Below are 27,994 nucleotides of genomic sequence, written 5' to 3'. Positions count from 1 at the left end.
TGCAGCAAGGCACATAAATTCAGCAGACAAGGACAGCAACAGCAACAGAGTGACAACAGAGAGACTAGTAAGAGACTTTTTTCTAAATGTACACAAAGAGACAGGGATGAAGGTAGAAATCTGGTAGATGTAACAGTGAGGTTGGATGGGGGCATTATGGATAGAACCTGGAATCATCTTGCCTACAGGTGAATCGATGCTTTTTGTGGAACTATATTATAACACGGAAGGGTACATGAAAGGGGAGAGGGAAATAGGCAGATATTGAGAAGTGTGCAATATGTTAGGGTGAAATCAAGGGCTAACAATGAGGGGAAGATGACCCTTGCAATCTCAAAAAGAGAAGAGCCTACAGGAAAGTGGGTGATGAGGAGGGGAGAAGCACTGAAAAGAAGAAAAGAAAGGGGATCTTACTTTGATGGAATGAGGGGGTTCCACTGATGAATACTCCTGTGGGTGAAAAGCAATGGTCTGTTAAGGGAGATGGGGACTTTACACTTGGTGTGGCCTGGGGGATTTGGTGCTTGAAAAGTCTGCTCATCCTACATGGGGAAGGGAAGAGCTGGAACTTTTGCAGGCAATTGGTACTTGGAGGATTGAGAAAATAAGGACTAAAGGAGTACATTTTTGAGTAAAATGTAAGAAAAAAGAAAAGGTAAACAAGGGAGGGTAGATATCAGTGGTGGGCTGAATAATCAAGGACATGATGGAGGAGGGGCTTTATCACGGTTTAGATCCTCTCTGACACATATAATAATCGGCATTGTTCTGGGAAGGAAGTACAATGGAAAACAGAAATCCATGGCAGAAACTGCCCAGAAGGGAAAGTCTCGAATGGATATCTTGGAAGTTTTGAGGAACACATGCATAAAGAATACAGAGAAAAGAGAGAGAGCAGATAATTACAGAAGTCATGAATCAGAGAATGAGAGTCTGGAGTAGACAGAAAGGGAAGATAGATAATGAAGAGAATGAGAGAAATCCTTTGTGGAAGGAGGTGCAAAAAATGCAATTTTAAAAACTAATGAACAGGACTAGTTGAAGGGAAGGAAAGGAAGGGGAAATCTACTTGACTAACAGAGGATAAAAGGCAGGGAGAAGAATTATAAAACCTAAGTTACTAAGCCTTTCAAAGATGATTATCTTCACAATGCTGCTGTTACTGTATAAACTATTCTCCTGATTCTGCTCACTTCACTTTGCATCAACTCATATAAGTCTCCCCAGGTTTTTTATGAAACCATCCCCTTCATCATTTTTCCAGTACCGTAGTATTCCATCACATTCAAATGCCATAACTTGTTCAGCCATTCGCCAACTAATGAGCATCCTCTCAGTTTCCAACTCTTTGCCATCACAGAAAAAGAGCTGCTATAAATATTTTTGCACATATTCCTTTTACTTTGATCATTTTGGGGTTTAGATCTAGTAGCAACATTTCTGGGTCAAAAGGTATGCACAGTTTAATAGCTTTTGGGGCATAGTTACAAACTGTCTTCCAGAATGGTTGGACTAATTTACAATTCTACCAATACTGCATCAGTATACCTATTTGACCACATCCTCCCCAACATTTGTCATGTTCCTTTTCTGTCATTTTAGCTAACCTGATAGATGTGAGGTAGTACCTCAGAGTTGCTTTAATTTGAATTTCCTTAGTTTATTTGTCAGATTTATGGATAAGGGAAGAATTTAGGACAAAAGAAGATATGGATAGCATTACAAAATGTAAAATAGATAATTTTGACGATACAAAATTCAAAAGTTTTTGCACAAACAAAAACAATGCAGCCAAAATTATAAGGAAAGCAGAAAACTGGGGGGGAAATTTAGCAACAAGTATCTCTAATAAAGGCCTCATTTCTCAGATATATAGAAAACTGAGTCAGATTTATAAAAAATATAAGTCATTACTCAACTGATAAATGGTCAAAAGATATGAGATGAGGAGGGGGGGCAATTTTTAGACAAAGAAATCAAAACTATCTATAGTCATATAAAAATGCTCTAAATCATTATTTATTATTATGATCAGAGAAATGCAAATTAAAACAACACTGAGGTACCACCTCACACCTATTAGAGTGGCTAGCATGACAAAAAATAAAAAGGAAAATCTTGGATGTTGGAGGGAATGTAGGAAAATTGGAACACTAATGTACTGTTGATAGAGCTGTGAACTAACCCCACCATTCTAGAAAACAATTTGGAACTATACCCAAAAGGCTATAAAATTGCGCATACATACCCTTTGATCCGGCAATACCACTGCTAGGTCTATATCCCAAAGACATCCAAAAAAAATGGAAAAGGATCTACTTGTACAAAAATATTTATAGTAGTTCTTTTTGTGGTAGCTAAGAATCAGAAATCAAAGGTATGCCCATAAATTGAAGAATGGCTAAACAAGCTGTGGTATATGGTTGTAATGTAATATTATTGTGCTATAAGAAATGACAAGCAGGATGATTTTTAAAAACCTGGAAAGACTTACATGAATTGATGCATAGTGAAGTGAACAGAACCAGGAGAATGTTGTACACAGTAACATCAACAAAGTTCAACAAAGAACTGTGAAAGACTTAACTATTCTCAGCAATAAAAGGATCCAAGACAATCCCAAAGGACTAATGATGAAGCACACTATCTGCCAACAGAGAAAGAAATTATATTGATTGAATACAGACTGAAGCATGCTATTTTTCACTTTTTTTTCCTTTTATTTGAATCTTCTTGTATAAAATTACTAGTATTATTTTACATAATCACACTGTATAACCTATATCTGATTGCTTACCATCTTAGGGAGGAGGGAGGGGGAAGGAGGGATAGAATTTAGAACTCAAAACTTTAAATAAAAATGTTTTTTAAAATTAGAAGATTCCTAAAGATGGCAAAGTAGAAGCAGGTCCTCCAAGAGGCTCTGGCTTGCACCTTCCCCAATCCATGTATAAAAGGGACTCTGAACAAACTTTGGTGCTAGAGAATCCACAAAGTGACACAGAGAAGCTAACCTCCTGCTGAGAACAGCCCAGCAGGCTGGCAGGAATCGGCCAGCACAGCGCTCTGGGAACTGAGCCCAGCCCCACATCGAGGTTTCAGCCCCAGGGCAGGCCTGACCAGCTGCCAGCTGGAGGGACTCCAGATCACCAGCAGCTGTGGCGGTCCAGAATTATCAAGCCATAGATTCCAAGGACAAAGTGAGAGGTCAGTGCAGTGTGGACTTTAGGATCAGTAGTTGGGAGAGCATCGGCTTTTGCCCCCAGGACAAGAAGCCTCTGAGCCGCATTGGCCCAGCTGGTGCCACATTACAGCTTCAGCTCCTGGCCTGCAGAGTGTAGGGGGACCAAGCGACCAGTGTGAAGAGTAATAGCTTTTGCCTTAACCTGCATGGACCTGGATTGCAGTCTAGGGTGAAAGTCCTGGGGTGTGTGTCCAGCTTGCCAGAATGCGTGGAGGCTTCAGAGAGGGCACCCAACTAACACCTCCGGCAGCTGAGAAAACACCAGCGTTTGGAACAAAAGCTCCCCTGTCTGGTAGCAGAGTCCTACTATGGCAAAAAGCCCAAAACTCAAGTAATGAAGTGGCAACATGCCCAGGCAAAGGAAACAAAGCAAACAGAAGAACCCAACATTAGACTCCTATTTTGGGGACAAAAAGGAGCAAAGCATGGAACAGGAGGAAGACAGTGAAGTCAGAACTCCTGCACCAAAAGCTTCAAAGGAAAATACGTGCTGGTTACAGGACATAGAGGATATTAAGAAGCAGATAAGAGAAGTGGAGGAAAAATTGGGAAGAGAAATGAGAACAATGAAAGAAAATTATGAAATCAGAGTCAACAGCCTGACTGAGGAAAATAACACCTTAAAAAACAGACTAACTCAAATGGCAAAAGAGGCACAAAAAGCCAATGAGGAGAAGAATGCCTTAAAAAGCCGAATTTGCCAGATGGAAAAAAAAATCTCAAAAGCTCAATGAGGAGAATCATTCCTTCAGAACTAGATTGGAGCAAATGGAAGCTAATGACTTTATGAGAAATCAAGATGCTGTTAAACAGATCCAAACAAATGAAAGAATAGAAGGCAATGTGAAATATCTCATGGGAAAAAACACTGACCTGGAAAATAGATCCAGGAGAGATAATCTTAAAATTATTGGACTACCTGAAAGCCATGATCAAAGAAAGAACCTAGAAATCATCCTCCAAGAAATCCTCAAGGAAAACTGCCCTGATGTTTTAGAACCAGAGGGCAAAATAGAGGTTGAAAGAATCCACCGATCACCTCCTGAAAAAGATCCCAAAAAGAAAACTCCTAGGAATATTATAGCCAGGTTCCAGAATTCCCAGATCAAGGAGAGAATATTACAAGCAGCCAGGAAGAAACAATTTGAATATTGTAGAAACAGAATCAGGATAACCCAGTATCTGGCAGCTTCTATACTGAGGGATCAAAGGGCTTAGAATGTGATATTCCAGAGGTCAAAGGAGCTGGGATTAAAACCAAGAATCACCTACCCAGCAAAACTGAGTATCATGTTTCAGGGGGAAATAGGGTCATCCAGTGGAATAGAGGACTTTCAAGCATTCTTTATGAAAAAACCAGAGTTGAATAGAAAATTTGACATTCAGATACAAGAAGCAAGAGAAGCATGAGAAGGTAAACAGGGAAAAGAAATCATAAGGAACTTATCAAAGTTGAACTATTAACATTCCTACATGGAAAAACAATAATTTTAACTGATGAAACTTTTCTCAGTATGAAAACAGTTGAAGGAGGGGCGGCCAGGTAGCATAGTGAGTAAGAGCACCAGCCCCAGAGTAGGGATGACCTGGGATTGAATCCAGGCTCAGACACTTAGCACCCACGCAGAAACACCTAGCCATGTAACCTTGAGCAAGTTACTTAACCCCAATTGCTTAGGGGCAGCCAGGTGGCTCAGTGAGTAAGAGCACCGGCCCCAGAGTCAGGATGACCTGGGATCGAATCCAGGCTCAGATATTTAGCACCACACCCAGAAATAACTGGCCATGTAACCTTGAGCAAGTTATTTAACCCCAATTGCTTTAAAAAATAGTTTAAAGGAATAGAAATATATATGTGTCTATATATGAGGGTATATGAGCATATGAATACATATGTGAAAGTGTGTATATATGTTTACAGGTATACATAGAGGGCACAGGACCAATTTAATAGGAAGGCATGATACTTAAAAGGTAAAATTAAGAGGTGAGAGAGAAATATAATGAGAGGAGATGGGGAGAGACAGAATGGGGCAAACTATCTCATACAGAAGAGGCAAGGGAAAACGGTTACAATGGAGGGGAAGAATAGGAAGGCAAAAGGGAATGGGTCAACCTTATTCTCATTGAATTTGGCTTGGGGAGGGAATGAAATACACACTAAATAGGGTATCTCACCCGAAAAGAGAGTAGGGGGGAAGAGGATGAGAGGGGGGATGATGGAAGAGAGGGCAGGCTGGGAGGGAGAGAAGTTGGAAGCACCCACTTTTGAAAAGGTACAGGATCAAAGTAGAGAATAGAACAAATGGGAGGTGGGATAGGAGGGAGGGAAATATAGTCGGTCTTTTACAATATATCTACTATGTTAATGTTTTGCATTAGCTACACATTGTACAACCTTTACTGAACTGCTTATCTTCCCAGTAAGGGTGTGTAACAAGGGAGGAAGGGAATGAATCTGGAATTCAAAGTTTTAAAATCAAATGTTTAAATATATATATATATATATGTATACTATTATTAATACTATTTTACACATAATTGGGAAATAAGATATACAGGCACTGGGGCATAGAGATCCACTGGAAAAGTCAAAAGGGGTATGGTAGAAAATATGGGAGAGAACAGATTAGAGGAGGGGATATCCTGTGGGACTGTTATTTTAGGGCGGTGGGTAGGGGAAAACGGGGAGAAAATTTGTAACTCAAAATCTGGCAGAAATGAATGATGTAAATCACAAGTTAATAAAGCATTTGAAAAAGGGGAAAAATAGAAGATTCCTAAACAAATAAAAAAGAAGAGTGTGAAAGAAAAGGATATTCTTTTGCAATCATTAGCAAAGCATGTTAATGACGACATTATTAATTTAAAAAACCCAAACAGTGAAAGCTAGGAGTTTATCCATATGGTATTAAATTCCATTCCCCCCATTAGCTACTGTAGGATGAACACATTGTTTCAGCAGTATTGTTATAAAAATGCATCTTCATAGAGCACTTAATGAGTGGCCATTTGTAATGTTTAAAAGAGGGCATATATATAATGCTATTAGTGTTTTTTAGGAAACTTTTAAACAACTTTCTACTTCAAAGCAATGGTGATCATAAATAAATTTCTTTACCTTTGCTCAAATGCTTCATTGTATAGCATTTTAGAATAGGAAAATAATAGAATTTTAAATAAAAATAATATCCTTTTGCTCAAAAAAATTAGAAGAAAATAAAGGCAACTCTTTAAGACAAAAAAAATTTACATTTCCCTATGTATTAGTAGTCAGAGCATTTTTTCATACGACTATTAATTACTTTGATATCTTCTTCTGAAAACTGCCTGTTCATATCCCTCCACCATTCATCAGTTGGGGAATGGCTATTATTCTTATAAATTTGGCTCAGTTCCCTATATCACTTCCATGTTCATAAACTCCCAAATACCTTTATCCGATCATAATCTTTTTTATCATAATCTTTTGTTATCCCATCCTTTCCTCTTCCTTACAACCCCTAACCATGTTCTTCAACCTCACCATGACTTCAAATCCTCCCACTCCTCAGTTTCTTCCCAGCCTATCACCCCTGTCCTCCATTCTCTAAAAACTCCTTTGTAAACTAGTTTAATTCAACACTTAAGTCTCCTGCCCAGCCTTGGATTACTGCCACCAACTGCTGCCTGACAAAGCTGGAGAAAAATCACTAAAACAAGGTGACTAAGTCCACTACAGTTTTGTTACACAATCTCAAGTAGGTCCTCACTAAAACAAGATAATCCTTTTACATCTCCCTAATCAAATCTCAATCTCACTTCCCACAATGACTTTTCCAAACCTTTTCATCCTTCTTCAAATCTCTTATGGCACCTCTTCCCCTTCTCAACTTGAGGACCTCACCTTTCTTCACTTGCAAAAGTTAATACCTTTTACCAAAAGAGCTCCCTCTTCTCCCAGTGTCTCCTCCTTCACTTCTGTCTCTAAGAGGTAGCCCTTATCTTTGGCAAGGCAATCTCCTCTACCTGTATCCTTAATCCTGTCCCTTCCTGTTTTCTCCTGTAGATTTCGCCCTCTATCATCCCTACTCTCTCTAATCTTCAATTTCTCCCTGTTTACTTGTTGCTTTCCTGCTGCCTACAAACACCTTCATGTCTCTTCCACCCTTCTGCCAAAGCTGCTAGCCTTTTCTCAATCCTCATCCTTAACCTCTGTTCAGTCTTTGGCACTGCTGATCATGATCTTCTCCAGAATATTCTCTTCTCTAGGTTTTTTTCTTGGTTCTCCTCCTCCCTGAGCATTCCTTCTCAGTCTCCTTTGCTAAATTTTCACATAGCTCATGAACACTAGCTCTGGGAATCCCCCAAGGCCCTCCTGTCTTGTCCTTCAGTCTACATTCTATCACTTGGTGACCACATCAGTTCCCATGGGTTCAATTATCACCTCTATGCAGATGATCCCAATGTCCATATATGCAGTCCTAGTCTTTCTCCTAGGGACCAAACTCATATCCTCAGTTGCCGCTTGTATATTTCAAACTGGATGACCTGTAGATGTCTCAAACTCCACAGTTCCCAAGCAGAACTCATAAACTTTCCCCAAAAACACTCCCCTCTTCCTAAGTATCCCATTATTACCAAGGACAGCACCATCTTTCCAGTCAGCTATGCTTACACCTTGATGTTATTCTCAACTCTTCACTCTCACTGATCTCCCATATCCAATCTGTTGCTAAGTCTTGTCAACTCTACCTTTCTAACGTCTCTCGTGTATGCTTCCCTCTCTGCTCTGACCCTACCAACACTCCAGCACAGGCACTTATCACCTTATGCCTCAACTCTTACAATGGTCGAGTGGTTGGTCCCCCTGTCACAAGTATCTCCCCACTCCAGTTCATCCTCCATTTAACTGCCAAAGGGATTTTCCTAAAGGACAAATCTGGTTACATAACACTTCTCAATAAACTCCAGTTTTACCTATAGGCTTAAAAAGAAAATCCTTACAATTTAGGCCTCATTTCAGGTCTTCTTCCACTTAACTCCCCAAGGCATGCTCTCTGATCCAGTGACACAGGCCACAGGCCTTTTTGCTATTCCTACAATCATGCATGCCATCTCCTGAACCTTTTCACTGGCTGTCTCCAAGAAATACGTCCACCTCTCTGCTTCTTGGCTTCCTAGCTCAAATCTCATCCTCTGTAGGAAGCCTTTCTTATATAACTTGTATGGATATAATAATTTCCAAGATGTTTCTCCTGTTAGAATGTGAATTCTAAATTTCACCTTGTGAAATAGGAAAATAAATCTACTCAGAATGTGACCTGTGATCTTCAAGGGTATTAGAGACATAATAAATGGCTGAGGACACTAGACAGCCCATCCCAGTTTGCTTTGAGAGCAATCATTTAACCTTTCTGAGATACATAAGAGGCCTTTCTTTCTGTCCCCATCACAGTAACTGGTATCAAGTAAGAACTTAATAAATTCTTGTTGAAAGTCATTCCCCAATTGATTAAATGGTCAAAGGATATGAACAGGCAATTTTCAGAGGAAGAAATTAAAGCTATCTATAGTCACATGAAAAAAAATGCTCTAAATCACTATTGATTAGAGAGATGCAAATCAAAACAACTCTGAGGTACCGTATCACACCTATCAGATTGGCTAACACAGAAAAACAGGAAAATGATAAATTTTGGAGAAAATGTGGAAAGGTTGGAACGCTAGTTCATGTTGGTGGAGGTGTAAACTGATCCAACCATTCTGGAGAGTAATTTGGAACTATGCCTAAAGGGCTATAAAAATGTGCATACCCTTTGACCTAGCAATACCACTTTTAGGGCAGTATCCCAAAGAAATCATAAAAATGGGAAAAGGATCCACACGTACAAAAATATTTAATTGCACCTCTTTTGGTGTTGGCCAAGAACTGGACATTGAGGGGATGGCCATCAGTTGGGGAATGGATAACAAGCTGTGGTATATGAATGTAATGCAATACTATTGTGCTATAAGAAATGATGAAAAGATAGACTTCGGAGAAACCTGGAAAGACATATCAACTGATGCTGAGTGAGAGGAGCAGAACCAGGAGAACACTGTACACAGTAACAGCCACAATGTACAAGGACTGATTTTGATAGACTTAGCCCTTCTCAGAAATGCAAGGACCTTAAAACAATTCCAAAGGACTTGGAAAATGTCAGCCACATCCAAAGAAAGAACTATGGAGTTGGAGTGCAGAATAAAATAGATGATTTTCTTTTTTGTTTTGTTTTGTTATTTTTTTCTTTCTCATGGTTTTTCCCATTCATTATAATTCTATGCAACATGACTAATGTGAAAATGTGTTTAATAGGAATGTATGTGTAGAGCCCATATTAAATTGCAAGCCATCTTGCAATGCAATGCAGTGTCTATGATGGAGGAGGGGAGGGAGGGAGAGAAAATTTAAAACTTGTGGAAGTGAATGCTGAAAATGAAAAATAAATAATTTAATTTTTAAAATGCTTGTAGACTGAATAATTGACTATCAGCATGTTGCTATTTTCACAAACAGCTATAAATACTGTCCTTAGTCTTATGGCCCTGATCTCACTGGCTCTTGGCATAGGAGAAAGCATGATGAACCTTAAATGATGTAGGAGGACACCAATTCAAATCCATCTTTGTCTATTACTACCTATGTGACCTTGGGCAATTCAAACCCTGCCTGGGCCTTAGTTCTTCCTCTGTAAAAATGAAAAGCTTAGAACAGATAATCTCAAAGGTCCCTTCCAACAAGTGGTATGCTGGTAAACTTTTAATAACTAGCTTCCCAAGGGGAAAAATGTAGACATAACCCATTCAAGTCTAATCTGCATTATTATCCTTTTCTCCATCACTTTCTTAAGTCTAGACAATCAACAAAATGAAAAATTAAGTCCAATTTGTAGCATTTGCAGATTTCTGAGGCGTAAATACTCATACTGAAAATTTAACAATAGGCTCACAAGCACACTCCTGCTTCTAGTTCTGAAAAAGAGATCTCTTTAACTGCCTTCCCCCTATCACTGATCTTGAGGTACATGGTCTGAGGAGATTTGCTTTTTTATTTCACTTAAAAAGGGATTTTATCACAAACGACAATAACAAAAAGGCCACAGACATTTTAAAACCTGTGCCTTGGAAAAGCAGAAAGTAGGCTTCTAGGAACCTGGATGACATGTGGCTGCTAGCTTTCCTGGTAATAAGAACCCTACACACATGTTAATGGCTAATTGAGCAGCCCAGCCTGCCTTAGCGCTCCTTCTCACACACCTGGGCAATTTGCCTAATATGCTTCTCCATCTCCATGGGGGAAGTGTTTCAGGCTCCCTGCAAGGGCTAACGGTGCAATGATGACTATTCATTGGGAAGGAAGGGGGAAGGCAACATATAAACGTCAAGAAATGATGATGAACTATCAACAGAATGCCAAAAGAAGCTATAAATTGTACAATAAGGAGAAGGCCCTGTTTAGCTTGTAATGAAGCAATGAGGATTGCAGGCTAACATGGCATGGCACACGTGGGCACTTCCCTTGTCGGCAGTTGCGGCCTCATATGAGACAACTGATGTGGAACAGCAAGGAGCCTCCACCTAGAAGGCTAAAGTCATAGCCCTCTCTCACTTTCTCTCTCTCAGTCTCAGTTTCTCCATCCGCCAAATGAGGAGGAGTGGGTTTGGACTCAGTGGTGATCTCTCAGGGCCTTTTCTGGTCTCAATCTTATGAATGTAGGTAGAGTTCTAGGAGAAAATCTCAGAGTAGGAATGAGATGAGGGTTTAAAGCAATGGCTGTGGTTCAGGGTCCCAATGTTGACTAGCCCTCCCCCCTCAACTCCTACTTTACACAGGAGTATTTTAACCAAGGCAAAGAGAGGCGAAGTGACTGGCTTATAGTCATACAGTATGTTCCCAGCAAGATCCTTCTGACTTTTCTCCTTATACAGCAATTGCACCAAACATCTGCAATGATATTAGAAGGTGGAAAAGGCAAGGCAGGAACATACAGATCACTCAAGATGCAAAGCCCACATTCTTTCCATACTACCAACATAGGTCAAGTAGGTACAGTGGCAATTTGCCCTTCAAGGGCCATGCATAGAGCCACTGTGACTGGCTAAGTGTATCCTGGAGGGGAAGGGCACCAGAGGTAGCCCAACTCACCCAACAACAATAATAGTATTAATATATTTCAAACTGATATCAGAGTCATAGACTTAAAGCTGGAAGAACCTTAGAAGCCATGTAGAATAATTCAGGAGAAAACAGGTGTTGAGAAAAATTGTGACTTGCTCCAGGTCACACAGGCAGGGGCAACACTGTGACAGAAACTCAAGTCCTCCAAATCCAGCCTGCTTCCCACTGGCCTACTCATTCTCCCTTATTGCATTGCTGTGAATATTCCCTACACCAATACAAATCCCAACTGGTCAATGACTTGCTGGAAAAAGGTATCCTCAAATCAGTCAATACTTAAAGGGTGCTGAGAGGCCTTTCATCACTCACTTCATTTTATGTAGGATTTTATATGGACCCAAGAAGTGAATGCTAACTCACATGTATACCAAGTTTATACTTTCATGCAAATATGATGGTTGACTTCAGAAAAGAAAACTTTGCAGTGGATTTGGAGCTGGAGGGTCTAGGCTCAGATCCTGGCTCTGCTACCCTCTGGGCCTGTTTTCTCCTCTGTCAAATGAAAAAACTAGACTAAGATAACCTTGAAAGTACTTTCCAGCTGGAAATTTGTAATTCAGGACCACTTACTATCTTGGCATTTGAAAGATATCACGTCCAATTTAGCCCAAAGTTCAGCTCATTCGGTTCATACAAAAAACGCATGGTCCCATACCTAATGCTCGCCACACGAGGCAGAAAATGATGGTGAAACAAATGTATGGCCAATTCCACTCATGGTTCTCGCCAATGGTTGAAACGCCCAGGAAGATGAAGATAAGCGTATCGCTCACACTGCTCCACATCTTCATAAAGTACTTGATGGTGGTACGAGACTTCTGGGAAATGTTGGCCTCTACATAGCGCTTCATGCTCATGGCACAGGCGATGATGCTAGAGTAGAAAAACAACATTAATCTCAAGCAGAAAGAAGCACACAAACCCCCTTTGGCCTTATGTCTGCCTTGCTGTGACTCTGGTTTCTTCCAGAACATAAGCTATTCATCCCCTCTGACCCAAGGAGCCCATCACTGAGCATATACTCTAGGAGAAGAATGACAAAAAGGAAAGTCCCAAAATACACCAAAATATACATAGCAGCCTTTCTGTGGAACCAAAGACCCAGAAACAAAGCCTATTGGGGGACTGTGTAATGCTCTAAACAAAACAACACTGAAAGAGAGCTGGACTCTTGTCGTTGTTGTTGTTATTGCTGTATCCGACTCTTCATAACCCTGTACAGGGTTTCCTTGGCAAAGATACTGGAGTGGTTTGCCATTGACCTCTCTAGCAGATTAAGAGGTTAAATGATTTGCCCAGGGTCACATTGTTAGCAAGTGTCTGAAGCTAAATTTGAAATCCGGTCTTCCTGATTTCAAGATTACAAAAGGAGTACAACAAAATTGTACACTATCACCTTATTAATTTAATTTACATGCAGAGTACATCATGGGAAATACCAGGCTGGACACGTGAAAAGCTAGAATTAAGGCTGCTGGGAGAAATATCACCAATCTCAGATATGCAGAGGATACCACTCTGATGGCAGAAAGTTAAAAGGAATTAAGAAGCCTCTTGGTGAGGGTGAAAGAGGAGAGTGTAAAAGCTGGCTTGAAACTTAACATCAAAAAAAAAACTAAGATCTTGGCAACTGGTCCCATCACTTCCTGGCAAATAGAGGGAAAAGAAACCGAAGAAGTGTCAGATTTTATATTCTTGGGCTCAAGGATCACTGCAGATGGTGACTGCAGTCATGAAATTAAAAGACGCTTGCTCCTTGGAAGGAAAGCTATGGCAAATCTGGACAGCAGACTAAAAAGCAGAGACATCACCTTGCCAACAAAGGTCTGTGTCGTCAAAGCTATGATTTTTTCCAATAGCAACGTACGGCTATGGGAGTTGGACTATAAGGAAAGCTGAGTACTGTACAATCGATGCTGTCAAATTGTGGTGCTGAAGAAGGCTTTTGAGAGTCCCTTAGAGCAAGGAGATCCTATCAGTCAATACTTAAAGAAATTAATTCTTACTATTCTCTGGAAGGTCAAATACTGAAGCTAAAACTTAAATACTCTGCCCTCATAATGAAAAGAGAGGACTCACTGGAACAGACCCTGATGTTGGGAAAGATTGAAAGCAAAAGAAAAAGGGGAAGGCAGAGGATGAGATGGATAGACAGTATCATTGAAATGACAAACATGAACTTGGGCACACTTTGAGAGGCAGTGGAGGGTAGAAAGGCCTGGCATGCTATGGCCTATGGGGTCATGAAGAGTCAGACACAACTGGACAACTGAACAACTTCCTAACTACACCTGGTGCTCTATCCACTGAGCCACCTAGTTGAACTCTAGTGGACTGCAACTGCCAAAGTTAATACTGGAGAAGGGATGATAAAGCATGTCTCCTTATCTTCTGTAGAGAGGTAGGGAACACCAGGGGCAAAATGTGGTATATACCATCCTGCATGGTCACTACATTGATTGGTTTCCTTGTGTGGTTTTTCTATTAGAAGGATGGGCTGAATTCATGGTGAGGAGGGCAGAGAGGGAGAACTATAGTGTAAAACAAAAGGCATCAAGCCAAGTGAAGAACAAACACTATCACTGAGCTGGTCCACTGGCATTCCTACTTTCCAGGCGACTGAATGCTTTGTCTCCTGAATCAGTGGCACTTTTTGACATCCTTTCGTGTATTGATAACTACCCTTAACTTTGCCTAATCTGTCCTCCTTAAAGCAGGCTGGGGCTGACAGAGCCTAATCATTGGCTGGCAGTAAATCAGTGAGAAGCAGGTGCTAAAGATGAGAAATCTATTTCCTGTGTTCTCCAAAGCACTGCTGTTTTATTAATGAAACCAATTTCTGAAGTGCGGGAAGCTTTTTAGTGGTTTACCCGCTTTGCTCTGTTTTTCCTTCATTCATATTCATATTTGAATCTGTCACCACTCAGCACAGAGCTGCTACACACCAGAATTGATGGCCACAAGCTCACAGCCTCCATCTCTGTCCAAATAGCAGGCCGCGTGGCTTAACCCATCAAGGTCTTGGCCTGCTGGTCTGTTCTCTTCTGGCCCTCCTATCTGGCAATCCTTTCTCAAGCCTCACCGATCATTTGAAAACACCTCTCAAGCTGCAAATGTAATTCTTGGCCAGCAAATTTTTCCAGCTGTCTTCCATACACATAGCCATGCAGTGCTGGACAACTCCACTGAGCAATTGGGCACTTTTCCAAAGGCCTGTGGCAGCAGCAGGCACCTGAGTAAGCATATCAAACCAATATGTATTTCTTCCCTTCTTGGAGTGGGAAAGAAGGAGGGAGAGATGGTAGCCATCCACAGACTACCCATGAAGCCACTTCAGAATGAGACTTTTTTCCAACTTTGAGAGTCACTATTAAAAATGCAGACCCTTGGGGCAGCTGGGTGGCACAGTGAATAGAGCACCGGCCCTGGAGTCAGGAGGACCTGGGTTCAGATCTGGCCTCAGACACTTAACACAAAAACTATCCATGTGACCTTGGGCAAGTCACTTAACTGCAACTGACCTCCAAAAAGGAAAACAAATGCAGACCGTCTTGAATAGGCATAGTGGCACAGTGAGAGAGAGGGAGCACCAGCACAGAAGAGAGGAGATTATTTCACAATTTTGCTGAGGATTGACCCTGGCCATATCACTCAAAATGTCACCTTGGGCATACAAGGCCTTGGCTGTGCACCTTAAAACATAGCCAAGAGGATGAACCAAATGGAGAACAGAAGTAGCATAGTTGTACAGTGGCCATAGTATCTATAAAGAACCTTTGGTCCTGACCAAATGCAGACCCACACAAGGTGTGTAGCAGTGATAACTTGAGAGCAGTCTATACTCTTCTCTAGCAACGTCGTCATTCAAGACGGTTCAGAATGAAATCCAGAGGATTTGGGCAGATCCAAAAGAACACGGGGATCAGGCAGAAGTGTAGTAAGAACACTACTGGCTGTCTATGGGGTGGGAGTCAGAACTATGATTATACTGGCACAGGAACCTTCTGAAGGAGGAAACTCCCTCTTCCAATGAAGGTCAGCCCCTTCTCCAAAACTTACAGACTCGGAAAGTTGCCTAAGTGATTTGCCCAGGCTCACCCAGCAGAATGCAGCAGTACCAGGACTGACTACCTCCACTCACCCTTAAATACAATGCAAACTTCCTCCTGCCTTGAGTAAGAAATACCAATTTCTCTGTCTGGCCTTTCAAGCCCTTCGCTAGATGGCTCCAACCTAGCTTTCCGGACTCATTTCACATGAATGCCTCCATGGCCTATTTGCTGTTGCCCATAAAGAACATTTCAAGTGTCACCCCTGGGGCTTTGTGGCACATGCCTGGAAGCTCCCTCCCCTCCGGCTCACAGTCTCCCCAGTCTCCTTCAAGGCTCAGCTTGGTGCCACCGAATGCACAAGACCTGTCCGGATGCCTCCGTGCTTCCTGCAGCCATCAAAATGACCTTACAGCTACTCAGCATATCCTTTATCTGTACCCATCTGTGCACGTATTGCCCCCTGACAGAACATAATAAGGTCTTTAAGGGAAGGAGCCTCTTTGCTCTCGTCTGCCTATACCCAGTGCTCAGCACAGTGCCTGGCACACGATCACCATGCCTAACAAAGGCTTGGTGAGCTGAGCATCAGGAGGAGGAGGAGAATACACACAGGGCTCTGCATCTATGCCCACACGGGCTTGTACTTTGCAGGTATCCGATGTGCCAAAATCTAGGAAGGCTCTGAGCTTGTGGCAGCACAGGGAGCCCTCCCACCCCACCGAGCCAGAGTGGAACCAGGCTCTGACCGAGGACACAAATCCTAAGGACTTGCTTGTCGCCTGAGGCAGAGATGGATTGACTTGCCCAGACTCAAACAGAGAGTATGTATTAAAGGTGAAGTTTAGACTGGTCTTCTCTTCTCAAAGTCCAGAACTCCAACCACTGAGGCAGGCCGACTGCTTTTCAGGTTTCATATATTCCAAAATCATCTTCTTTTCTCTGGATTAAATCAAAGAATCAGAGTAGGGAAGGATCTCAAGGGCATCCAGGTCAACTCATCCCTGAGCAATAATGCTCTCTAGAACACCCTCAACAATGGTGGGAATCCTACATGTTACCTACATGTTACCTGAAGAACTCCAGGGAGGGTAGAAACCGACCATCTGCCAAGGCACATCAGCCCATTTGGGAAGAACTCTCATTATTAGGAATTTTTCCTTATATCGAACCACATCTACCCCTCTTCGACTGCCACTCAATGCTCCTGGTTCTACTCTCTACATCTAAGCAGAAGAAGTCAAATTCCTCTTTCTCTTCAAATACTTGACAATAAATATCCTGTCCCTCATTCATCTTCTCCTCTCCAGGTGAAACATCCCCAGGTCATTCAACTGATTTTTCTAAGTCATGGACTTGAGGACTTCCCAGTTGCCCTCCTCTGCACACTCTGACTCATCAATGGCCTGAAATCGTGGCTCCCAGAACTGAACACAGAGCTCCAGGTGTGGCCTGTGCCACACCAGAGGACACACACCAGGACGCTAGTATCCTGCCCTTGGTTTTTCTCTGATTGGGAAAGGGCTGTGGGTTAGAATTTTCCCGGAGTTCTGCCTCACTATGAGACAAATCTTTTTGCTTCTACAACAGAACTGAATTTGGTCCTCTCTGGAAGGAAGAAGAGTAGAATAGCAGAAGTCATCCTTTTGATAGGGGAATAAAACAACAATGTACATTGTGACCTTTTCTAGTGACTATTTGAGCTCCTTTCAAGGTATAAATCCCAAGTTCTCCTTAGCTTATGGTTGCTAATGTGGTTGCTAATGTGCATCGTTTTCTTTGTCAAATTTCACTTATTCTCTCATCTCCTGAGACATCAAAAGATCTGCCTCTTCTGTCCTTGTTATAAAGTGTTGCTTTCTTGTCCTTTAAATAGATTGGGATTTCTTCCAACAACGAGGAGTGTTTCTTGATCACGTTCAATGGTACAGGTCAATTTTTTTAATCACTATTTTCCCTTAAGGCTCAGCAACTTGAAGTAGGTGAACTTGGTCAACAAGAGAACAACCAAGCTTTCCAAAGTGTTATCAGTTACCATCTGTTTCCCATCTGTCACTGACTTTTCGCCTCTGTGCAGCATGGACAAGTTGTGAATGAGAAATGTGAATTCCTGTTATATGGGTGGGTGTCTCAGTGGCAGAAAAACTGATCTTATTCCACAGAACACCCCTTTTATATTTATTATTTTTTAATCAATAAGCATGTATTAAATACTTATCATGGGTTGAACACTGTGCTTGGCACATTACATACAAAGTACAAAATGATTCTTCTACTTTTCGTTCATATTGCTTAAAATTATTTTTTCCAATTTTCAAGCATTTTTCTCCCTCCTATCTCCCTGCACCCTGCCCCCTCCACAGAGATATAAAATCTTTGTAGCAAATATGTATAATCAAGCAAAACAAATTCCCATCTTAGTCACGTCCCAAAAAAATATATGTGTCATTCTGCATTTGGAATTCATCACCTCTTTTTTAGAGGGTGGGCAGCATGCTTCCTCATCGGGCCCCTGGAATTGTAGCTGATCACTGTGATCAGAGTTCTTAAGTCTTTCAGAACTGTTTGTTTTTACCATATCCATGTTCTAGTATAAGTTGTTCTACTTCTGCTCATTTCACTCTGCACTAGTTCATAAAGTCTTCCTAGGTTTCACTAAAACCATCTTTTCATTTTCTTAAGCAAAAGAGAATTCCATTACATTCATACACTATAATTTGTTTAGATATTTCCCAACCGAAGAGTAGCTCCTTAGTTTCCAGTTCTTTCTTACTATGAAAAGAGCAACTATAAATATTTTTGTAGATATGAGTCTTTTCCTTCTTTCTGAGATCTCTTTGGGACTATAGGACTAGTAGTAATATCACTGGGTCAAAGGACATTTCCAATAACTTTGGGGGCAATGTTTCAAATTGCTTTCCAGAATAGCTGGACCAATTCACAGTTCCACCAACAGTGATTCAATGTGCCCATTTCCCCCTAGTCCTTCTAAAATTGGTCATTTTCATTTTTGTCTCATATTTATTATTCAGGACTTCTGACACTTCAAAGATCTCTGATTTTGTCTATGGGGCCTACACAGACAAAGGTCACTCCCCGTTTACCTGCTTCCTCATGTTGCTATTGCTGCTTGCTTCCACAACAGTTTTACAATCTCCTGCTGAATGAGAATACTCACTGGTTATTTGTCAGGCTCATGGAGATTGGCCCCTTACACCCACATCCACAACTAAGCCATGCAAACTACCATAAGGTTCCAGAAAGCCTCCAGAAAATACTAAATATACCAGAAAGGGAAGGGGCATAGCTGATCATGCAACCATCTGTCTTTCAAATGTTAATATACCCATTTAAGCCCACCTAATCAGCTAACGTTGAAACCCTCTAAAAATAATCCAAGCATCCTAAGCATCATGGGAGCCTCCAACAAATAAACTATATTCAACAATCCATAATAAACAGTAATTTGCTCATGGTAACAGATTCAGAAATGGAAAGGCGCTTAGAGGCCATCTAGTTCATTGTACAAATGAGGACACTAAGGCCCCACACAGGTTAGGGGACTTGCTCAAGGTCACTCAAGTAGGAAATTCCAGGCCAGGGCACAGATTTAAACCAAAGTCTTCTACCTTCCCATTCAGCACTTTTTCTACCATCCTGGGCTGCTCAAACTCCTAAATCCTACCGTGCCTATCTAATTCCAGGCTTCTTCACCTCTTTATTGTGAACAGTAGTATGGTGAAGCTTATGAGTCCCTTCTCAGAATAATGTTTTTAAATAATTTAAGGCAATGCTAAATTTCAATTAGAGATTAGTGAAAATAAAGATGTACCTTTTCTCCATCCAAGTTCACAAACCCTCTAAAACCTCTTGGGGCTCAAGAATTTCAGTTTAAGAACCCTTGATCTAACTCAAGAATTCAACGAAGTACCAGTTTTGCAGAAGAAGATGATGAAAATGCCATCAAGGACAGATTCCTGGCCAGCTAACTGCTCTGCCTTCTTCACCCACCACTCAGGCAGCAATTTCAAATTGTTGCTGTTTAATATTGTGATGCATTTATAGAAAATAACCATGACATGACTCCTTCTTTATCAGCTTAACTTCTGAGGTGACATGAGATCACACGGACAATATGACAATCAAGCAAGTGAATGATGATTATTTCCTAAGGTTAATTTGGGGGAGGGGAAGTCTAGTCTGTTTTCTAGTTATAGACATAACAATAATTCACATTTCCCTAGTGATTTATAGTTTACAGAGAGCTTTTATCACAACAACTTCACAAAGTAGGGAGTTCAAGTATTATCATCAATATCTACAAATAAGGTAACTGAGGCTTAGAAATTATCAGGAAAAAAAGACAGAAGTAGTGGATTGTAGATATGGAAAGAAACATACATTTTCAGACATGATTTTTTTTGCTAAAATCTACTTATTTGTTACAAGGGAAGGTGTCTGGAGTGGGAAGGGGAAAGAGAAGGCAGGAATCTCTGGGAAGTGACAGTGACATAAAAAAAGAAAAGAAAATCAACAAAACTTCAGGTTTTTTTAAAGATTGGCTAGTCACAAAGCAAGGTCAAGGGACAATGAATGAACAGCCCATGTGCTCCAGAAGCATGTACACAATGTTCAAAGATCTATATAGGAAAGCTTTCTATAGACCTCCTTCAAATGATAGAAAGGAGGCTATGGACAAGAGCTCAAGAGTTGGACGAGATGAGAAGGTATAGAGAGGCTATGATCTGTCCTGCCAAAGGCAGTGGACTTGGAGTGACACACACAGTGACGTGGAAGCAGAAACCCCAGGTTCAAATTGCGGTTCTTCAACTTACAAGCTGTGTGACCTTTGGCAGTTACTTCCCCTCTATGTGTATCAGGTTCCTCATCTATAAAATGAAAAACATGCTGCCTGTAGTAGCTAGCTCACTGTGTTGTGACACTCTGATGATACCATTCAAGAAAAATACTTTGTAAACATTCAAGTCTTACCTATGTGACATTTATATAGACATCAGTTATTATTACCCAACTTGGTAAAATAATGGATCCCTCAAAGTACTGAAACTTGAGCCCCTAAATAAAGATTCCATAAATGCCACAGAGAAGGGGGAAAATGCCCAAGATCTGAAACAAAACCATAAAGAAGGCCTGAGTCCTGTCCTCAAGATTATCCTCACAGGTACCTGAAACACAATGGTCTGCATATCATGAAGTCCTAGAGAGCCAGAGCTGGTAAGAACCTCCACAGAGCACTTTCCAAGCATATACACACCAAACTTGAGGGTGCATATTGCAAAGTTCCATGACATTCATGAGACTTGGGCCCCATTCCTTCTCATTTAGGGTAATTTGGTCATCACCAACCTGCACTCACTTGGAGAAAATCCCATATTTGGTGAGGTGCCAATGGAATCAGTAGCCACAGCTCCCAGGGACATCAACTGCAAGCTGAATGAAGCTAAATATGGCTCCTGACAGGTCAGCACTCGCCATGCACTAATCTAGGGCTGCTTCTCAGCTCCTTGATAAGGTTCCCTGGCCCTCCCTTTCATTCCATTCTCTTTCAGTATCAGAGATCACTCAACACTGAGCCCATAACATGGTGGGCGGTTTTTTTATTCATCAGACATTGTGACCTTCAGCTCCCATACTTCCTCTTTATTCTTTCTTCGTTCACTGTAAGATTCCAAAATCTCATTTCACCCATCATTAAAAATTAGAAAGTTATGCTATTTTTAAAAGAGCAAAACCATTTTATGAGTTGAACTATAAAAGTATACAGAGGATAAGAAAATATAACATTTATAAACATATGTTATTTTATAAGTGATGTCTTAAGAGATTTGACCAATATATTCACTCTTCATTACTTATATAAAAGAGTGACACATTAATGTTGCCTCAATTTGTAAGCTCATAGACAGCAGAAATTATGTCTAATCAATTATTTTCATAGAGTGTCTAGTACAGTAAGAGTTATGGGACCACAGAATCAATCAACCAATCAATCAACAAGTATTTATTAAGCCCTTCCTATGCACCAGGCACTGTACTTAGTGGTAGGGACACAAATAAGTGTAGAAACAGTCCCTGGAATTCAAGGACCTCACATTCTGATGGGTACAACACACAAACAACAATGTGCATATGAGAGAGATACAGAGTAGATGGAAGGCAATATTGGAGGGAAGGCACTAGGAGCTGGGAAGACAGGGAAAGGCCTCTTGTAGGAAGTGGGATTTGAGCTGAAGCTTAAAGGATGCCAGAGGAACTCTGAGGCAGAGGTGAGGAAGCAGTCCATGCCAGGCCCCAAGAAAAAGCCAAGGCAAAGAGTTGGAAGATGGAGGGTCATGTACAGGAAATAGAAAATAGACCAGTGTGGATGGATCTTGGAATCTGGGGAGGAGAGTCAAGTGGAAGAAGGTTGGTTAGAGGCTATATGATATTGGTGATGATCCAAAAAAGGAGAAAGAGAGGAGAGAGCCATGCTACAAAAACCCTGAAAGGACATATTATCCAGGGGGAAGAGGTCATTGCGATGGTCATATATTGCAAAGAAGTCCAGAAAGATGGGGACTGAAAAAAGACATTAGATTTGCCAAAGAAAGGCTCATTACTAACTTTGGGGAGAATAGTGACACTCAATGAAGCCAGAAGCCAAATTAAAGCAGGTCTAGAAGAGAGGAAAAGGAAAGTGAAAATGCTGAATGTATACATTTGTCAGGAATTCAACAGATAAAGGAAGAGAAATGTGGGACCAGGGTTTTTTTAAGATAGAGGAGATATGGACATAAAAAGAGTCAGAATATAAGATGAGACTGAAGATAAGAGAGAAAGTGGGCATGACCATGGTATCAATTTGCTGGTGATGTCATGAGAGGAATAGATGAAAGGTGAATGCAAAGGAGTTTGCCTAGGCAAGGAAAAGAGATGGTAGGGGAAACGTCTGAATGATGTGCTATGAGGAGAAAGGGGGAATGAGGGAGCATTCTCGGCAAACAGCCTCAAATGTTTTTCCATGAAGTCCTCAAGTCCTTTCCAGACAAAGTCCTCAGAGGAAGACAAAGGGGAGGGGTGCTGTGGGAGGTGTGAGGAAAGAGGTTTGGAGCAGCCACTATGAGGAGTGAGAGAGTGAATTTATTAAGGAGGAATAGAAAGACTGCCTTGCTGCAGTAGGGATCCAGTTGAGATTAGATAACACCAATTTATAGTGGGCCCAGCCAGCATGGTGTCATTTCATCCAGCTATAAGAACAAAGAAGGTGCATGGTGAGAGCTATTTAGAATTGGAGTTTGGCAGACAACCAATAGCACAAAGGGACATAGGATTTAAGTGTACAAGGGAGGGTATAGATGAAGTAGTTCACCAGAGGGTGGAGATGGAGAAGGGAAGGGAGTTCAGTCAGGACAGGGTCAATGGCCTAGAAAACAACTGGGAGGGTGAAGGAACTAGGGGTCACAATGAAGACAAAGAACAGGATTAGGGATTAGAAGGCATATGAAAAGGTGGAATGGTAAAAATTTAAAAGGATGATCAGATAAAATAATTTTAGCATTCCTAAACATGGAAGTGCAATCCTTGTGTGACGGCAAGATCAAGGGCATGACCATCTCTGTATGCAGCTGAGGAGGGGTGGATGTGGAAGTCATGAGGAGGTGAGGAGCTAGGATTAATTGAGGGAGCACTGATATTCATGCTGAAGTCCACTAGTACAAGGGCAGGAATTGGGGAGGAAAGATTGTGAGGCAGGAACTGAACTCACTGAGAAAAAAAGAAGAAAATCCTGCACGCTGATAGATAACGGCACCAGGATCTGGATTGGGTCACAAATTCAGATATCACAGATCTCAAAGGAAGAGAGGCTGCGCAATGATAATGATGGATGTAGAGTCTAGAAGTGGCAATAAGGAGCAAGGCACATTCAAACTCTCCAATCTCAACCCTTGAGTCAGCAGGTATTACTGAAAGTTCAGCCAGTAGCAGAAAGGGCAGAGAGGGAAGCAGTGTCATCAGGCAGGAGCCAATCTCAGTGAATGCCAGAAAATGGAAGAGGTTTAAGTCAGAAGGAAACTTGTTAACTATGGAGCAGGCATTCCAAAAGGCACAGTAAAAGGAGCAGGCAGATGCGGAATGGGACAGGAAGATGGTGGGAACAGTTGGTTAGGAAAGTGAACTGAAATAAGAAAGCAGGCAGTTGAAGATCGGCAACTTGTTTTATATATCAGCAGTCAGGGATCCAGAATCACTGAGACAGGAGTGTAAGGGGGTAAGACTATGCTAACCATTAAGGAGGGAGTCTACGCAGAGTGCTGGTGCTTGGAAAGAGGTTCACTGAACGAGGAACACAGACTGCTCAAGGTCCTCTTGTCGAGGCCCAACTCAGAGGCTATGTGGTATATCGCCAACCTCACCAAGAATTCCCTATACAGTATACCTGACAAACAGTCCTCTAGCCTCTGCATGAAGATGTCCAGCAAAAGGGAACCCAGTACCTCCATGGCAGCCTATTACATTTGGGGATAAATCCGTTTGTTATGAAATTCTTTCTTAGTATAATCTAAATATGTCTCTTTGTAACTCCCACCAATTGCTACTAGCTCTACTTTCTGAAGCCAAGAAGAATAATTTTAAACTTTCTTCCACATGACAACTCTTCAAACACTTTATCAAAGGCAGGTGTCATGACCCTCCTGAGTCTACTCTTCACCAGGCTAAACATCCCAGAGTGCTTTGACTAATCGCACTGACATCAAATGGGGACTTTTCACTCTTCTGGTTACTGTCCTCTATACACTCTGTAGTTTATCAATGTCCTTACCAAAATATGGTTCCCAGAATAAGAATACGATACCAGGGATGTGACCCCATCAGGGTTCAGCACAGTGGGCTTATCACCTCGCTTCTCTTGGACACCATGACTCTCTTCATACAGCCTAAAATCACATTCCCTCTCTTGGCTGTCTTGCCATATTATTAACTCCTGCTGACCTTGAGATACACCATAGTCCCCAGATCTTTTTCTGATGAATTGTTATCTAACCACACCTCCTCCGGCTTGTATTTATGAAGCTGATTTTTTAACCCAAATGTAACTTCTTACATTTGTTCCAATGAAATTTAATAGATTCAGTCCAACATTCTATTCCATCACCCAGTATGTTCACCATTCCTCCTAGCCTTCTGCCATCTACAAATCTGATAAAGAAGCATATTACTACGCCTTTATCTGTGTCATGGGTAAAAACTGCTGAGGAGTACAGAGCAGAGATCCCTGGCTTTCTTCAAGTCCCAGATAAAACTCCATCTTGTTAGATATGCCTTTCCCAGTCCCCTTTCCCATGATTATTTCCAATTTATCCCATATAAAGCTTGTTGGTACACAGATGTTTGCATGTTGTCTCCCCTCATTAGACCATTAACTCCTCAACAGCAGGAGACTGTATTTTTTCCTGTCTTTGTATCCCTAGCACTTAGCACAGTGCCTGGCACATAGTAGGTGCTTATGCTTCTTGACTGGCTGTAGAACTCTTTAACCAGTTCCTAATCCATCTGAATGTAATGTCCTTTCCCTCTAGTCCATTTCTTAGAGAAATCAGGTGCTTAATATATCCTTTTTGAGAAAAATGATCAATCAAAACAAGTTTGCTGACCTGCTAAGTGTTCTGCTAGACCAACTTTTATCCAGGAGGCACAGAATTCAATAAAACTGAATCCAAAGGTGCTTAAGTACCTACCATGAGCAAGGCATTGTACTGATCACTACAGATACAGAGAGGAAAAAAAAAGAAAGAGTCCCTGGTCTCAAGGAGTTCCATTCTTTTGGAGAGGATGGAACACATACACAGATAATTAAATGTAAGAAATTGAGGGAGAAGAAAACATTAATAACAGAGATAAGGAAAGGCTCCCCAAAAAAGGCAGTACCTGAGCTGAGCCTTGAAGGAACTTACAGATTTCAAAAGAAGGAGATGATGAGGGTGGGGGCAGGGTGGAGAGACAGCTTATGCAATTCTGGACATTAGAAAACGGACTATCAGACCTGGAGAACAACAAGACTGCTTGGAAGGCAGTAGAGTACACCAAGGTGAAGAATATGAAGTAAGACTTTCTAGAAAGGTAGTTGGAGCCAAATTGTAAAGGGATTTCAAAACCAAGCTGATAGGTTTATATTTTATCCTAGAGTTCAAACTGTTTGAGGAGGGAGTGACATGGTCAGACCTTTAGTAATCTCGGCAATTGTGTGAAAGATGAGTTGGATAGAGGAGAGACTGAAGAAAGGGTGACCATTTAGAAGACTATTGTAATCGGCCAGATATGAGGAGATGAGGAAGTAGAGTGGTAGTCACATAAATGGAGAGAAAGGAGCAGATGTGAGAGATGTTATAGAGGCAGAATCTACAGGACTTCATACCTGACTGAAAAGTGGAAAGGAGAGTCAAAAATGACTCTACATAGTAAAATAAATTAAACCACCATCTAGTCTACAAATAATTATTGAGGCCCTATGGGGATGAGAAAAAAAAGGTGGTAGCAAAGATGCATAAGGCAGGATCTCTGCCCTCAAAGAGCTTACAATCTAATGGGGAAGACAAGGCTTAATAGAAGGTAACTGAAGCGATTTTTTTTTAAATGCAGAGAAGAGAATGAAAGGAAGGCCAAAAAGAAACACAGACAAGCAAGATACCTTTGAAAATTACATGTTGATTTTTTTTAATCTGATGGAAAATCGGGGAAGTGGTCTGACAGAAACTGAAGCTTAGCCCAACATCTTGCACCATATTCCACAATAATTTCAAAATGGATACATGACCAAAGGAGATTATATTCTCTTCTCAGATATGGATAGATATATTCTTACCCAAACAATGGAGAGAGTCAATTACAAAAATAAATTAGTTAATTTTGATTACATGAAACTGAAAAACTTCTGCCCAAACAAAATTAATACATCTAGAATAAGAATGGAAGCACTCAAATGTAAGGGGGAAAAAGTATCAAATTTCTCATATAAGTGTTTGGAATCTAAAATATACGGAAAACTACCAGAAAAATACAATGTATCCCAAAAGTCTCAGTGAAGTTTTAAGAATTAATATCCTAAAACTGCATTAAGATTTTCAGAATATCCTATATAAAACCAAAAAAAACCCCAATATATAAGTGGTCAAAGGATATGAATAAAACCATTCTCAAAAGAACTGAAAATTATTAACAATCATGAAACAATGCTCCAAATTACTAACAATAAGAAAAATGCAAATGAAAACAACCCCAAGGTTTCTAATTGGCAAAGATGACAAAAGATGGGCATAGTCAACGTTAGAGGGGTTGTGGGAAGATAGATACACTGGTACATTGTTGGTAAAGCTGTGAATACATATAATTATTTTGGAAAGCAATTTGTAATTATGCAGAAAAGTAACTAAATGGCTATCCTTAGTAGAGATTCTACTACTAGGCTTATATGCCTAAAAGACCAGTGAAAAGAAAATTCCCACATACACCAAAATATTTATAGCAGCACTTTTTGTGGTAGCAAAGAACTGGAAACAAAGTAGATGTCCGTCAATTGGGAAATGGCTAATCAAAATGTGTTACGTGAAATTAATGGAATATTACTATGCTATGGGAAATGATGACTACAGAGAAGCATGGACAAATTTACATAATCTGATACTGTAATGGCAAGCACAGAAGTAGTACACACCTTGTTTCAGTCTGTTAAGAAACAGAACCTGTGAACCGTAGAACTTGTGAACTCCTGGGGAGGAGCTAATGACTATATAAGGAGAGCACCAGGGCTAAAGATGGCAGGAGCTGAAAAGAAGACTTTTGTGGTGACAGAGTCAAGAAGGAGAAAATGTGGTATCCTGGAATTCTGTTTGTCTGCTCTGTCTGTGTTGATGTTTGTTTATTATACTTTGTACAGAAGCCCTGGGACCTCACTGGAAGCCCTGAAAGAGGATTTTCTGGTTGTCTGTGTACAGAAGTCCTGGAGGAGGGTTTTGGAGGTCCTGGGACTTTACTGATGATTTGTGCTGACCTCTTGGACCTTGTGTGTGGGTCAGTGTTGATTTCTATGTTGATGCTTTGTGTTGAGTTCTCAGATCTTGTTGATGGGTCTGAGTTGATTTCACAGGCAGATAGTGAATTGATGATGGTGCCAGCAATGTGCATGAATATTATTGTGGCTCTGTCAAGCTTTGTCTTCCCAGAAACAGGAACTGTGAAGGACTTGAGGTGGACTGGACACTGTGAACTTCAATATGGAACGGGAACTGGATGAAGAACTGGACAAGGAGCTGGACAAGGAACTGGGAGCTGCCTGCCTTAGAGCCCAGGTGACAGTTGGATCTAGGACCATGGAAGAAGAACCATGGAAACTTAGAGCCAGCTTCAAGTCAAGCTGAAAGAAGACTTTACTTGGATACTGTGTACTGACTGAGAAGACTGTGATTTACTTGTGACCAAGGGGTGGATGACTTGTGTATATAA

At 41.0% G+C, this 27,994-nt stretch overlaps 2 protein-coding genes across 3 annotated transcripts in view; both read right to left on the bottom strand.

Moving 5' to 3' along the window:
* The window catches only part of LOC138141729 (transmembrane protein 182-like), a 276,562-nt gene that overhangs the window by 109,310 nt on the left and 139,258 nt on the right, over positions 1-27,994 (bottom strand). The gene's annotated exons all lie outside the window — the stretch shown is intronic.
* The window catches only part of LOC138141728 (sodium/hydrogen exchanger 2-like), a 104,604-nt gene that overhangs the window by 52,725 nt on the left and 23,885 nt on the right, over positions 1-27,994 (bottom strand). Inside the window, exon 4 of the mRNA XM_069062559.1 lies at positions 12,103-12,320. Coding sequence (XP_068918660.1) covers positions 12,103-12,320 — 218 coding nt within the window. The remainder of the gene's footprint in view (positions 1-12,102; positions 12,321-27,994) is intronic.

The sequence above is a fragment of the Petaurus breviceps genome, unplaced genomic scaffold, assembly GCF_028583685.1.
Source record: "Petaurus breviceps papuanus isolate PSGF00001 unplaced genomic scaffold, PetGlider_PUasm1.0 90459, whole genome shotgun sequence".
In the NCBI taxonomy this organism is placed as follows: Eukaryota; Metazoa; Chordata; class Mammalia; order Diprotodontia; family Petauridae; genus Petaurus; species Petaurus breviceps.
The sequence above is the reverse complement of the archived record's forward strand: the minus strand, read 5'-3'. Positions and strand labels throughout refer to the sequence as shown.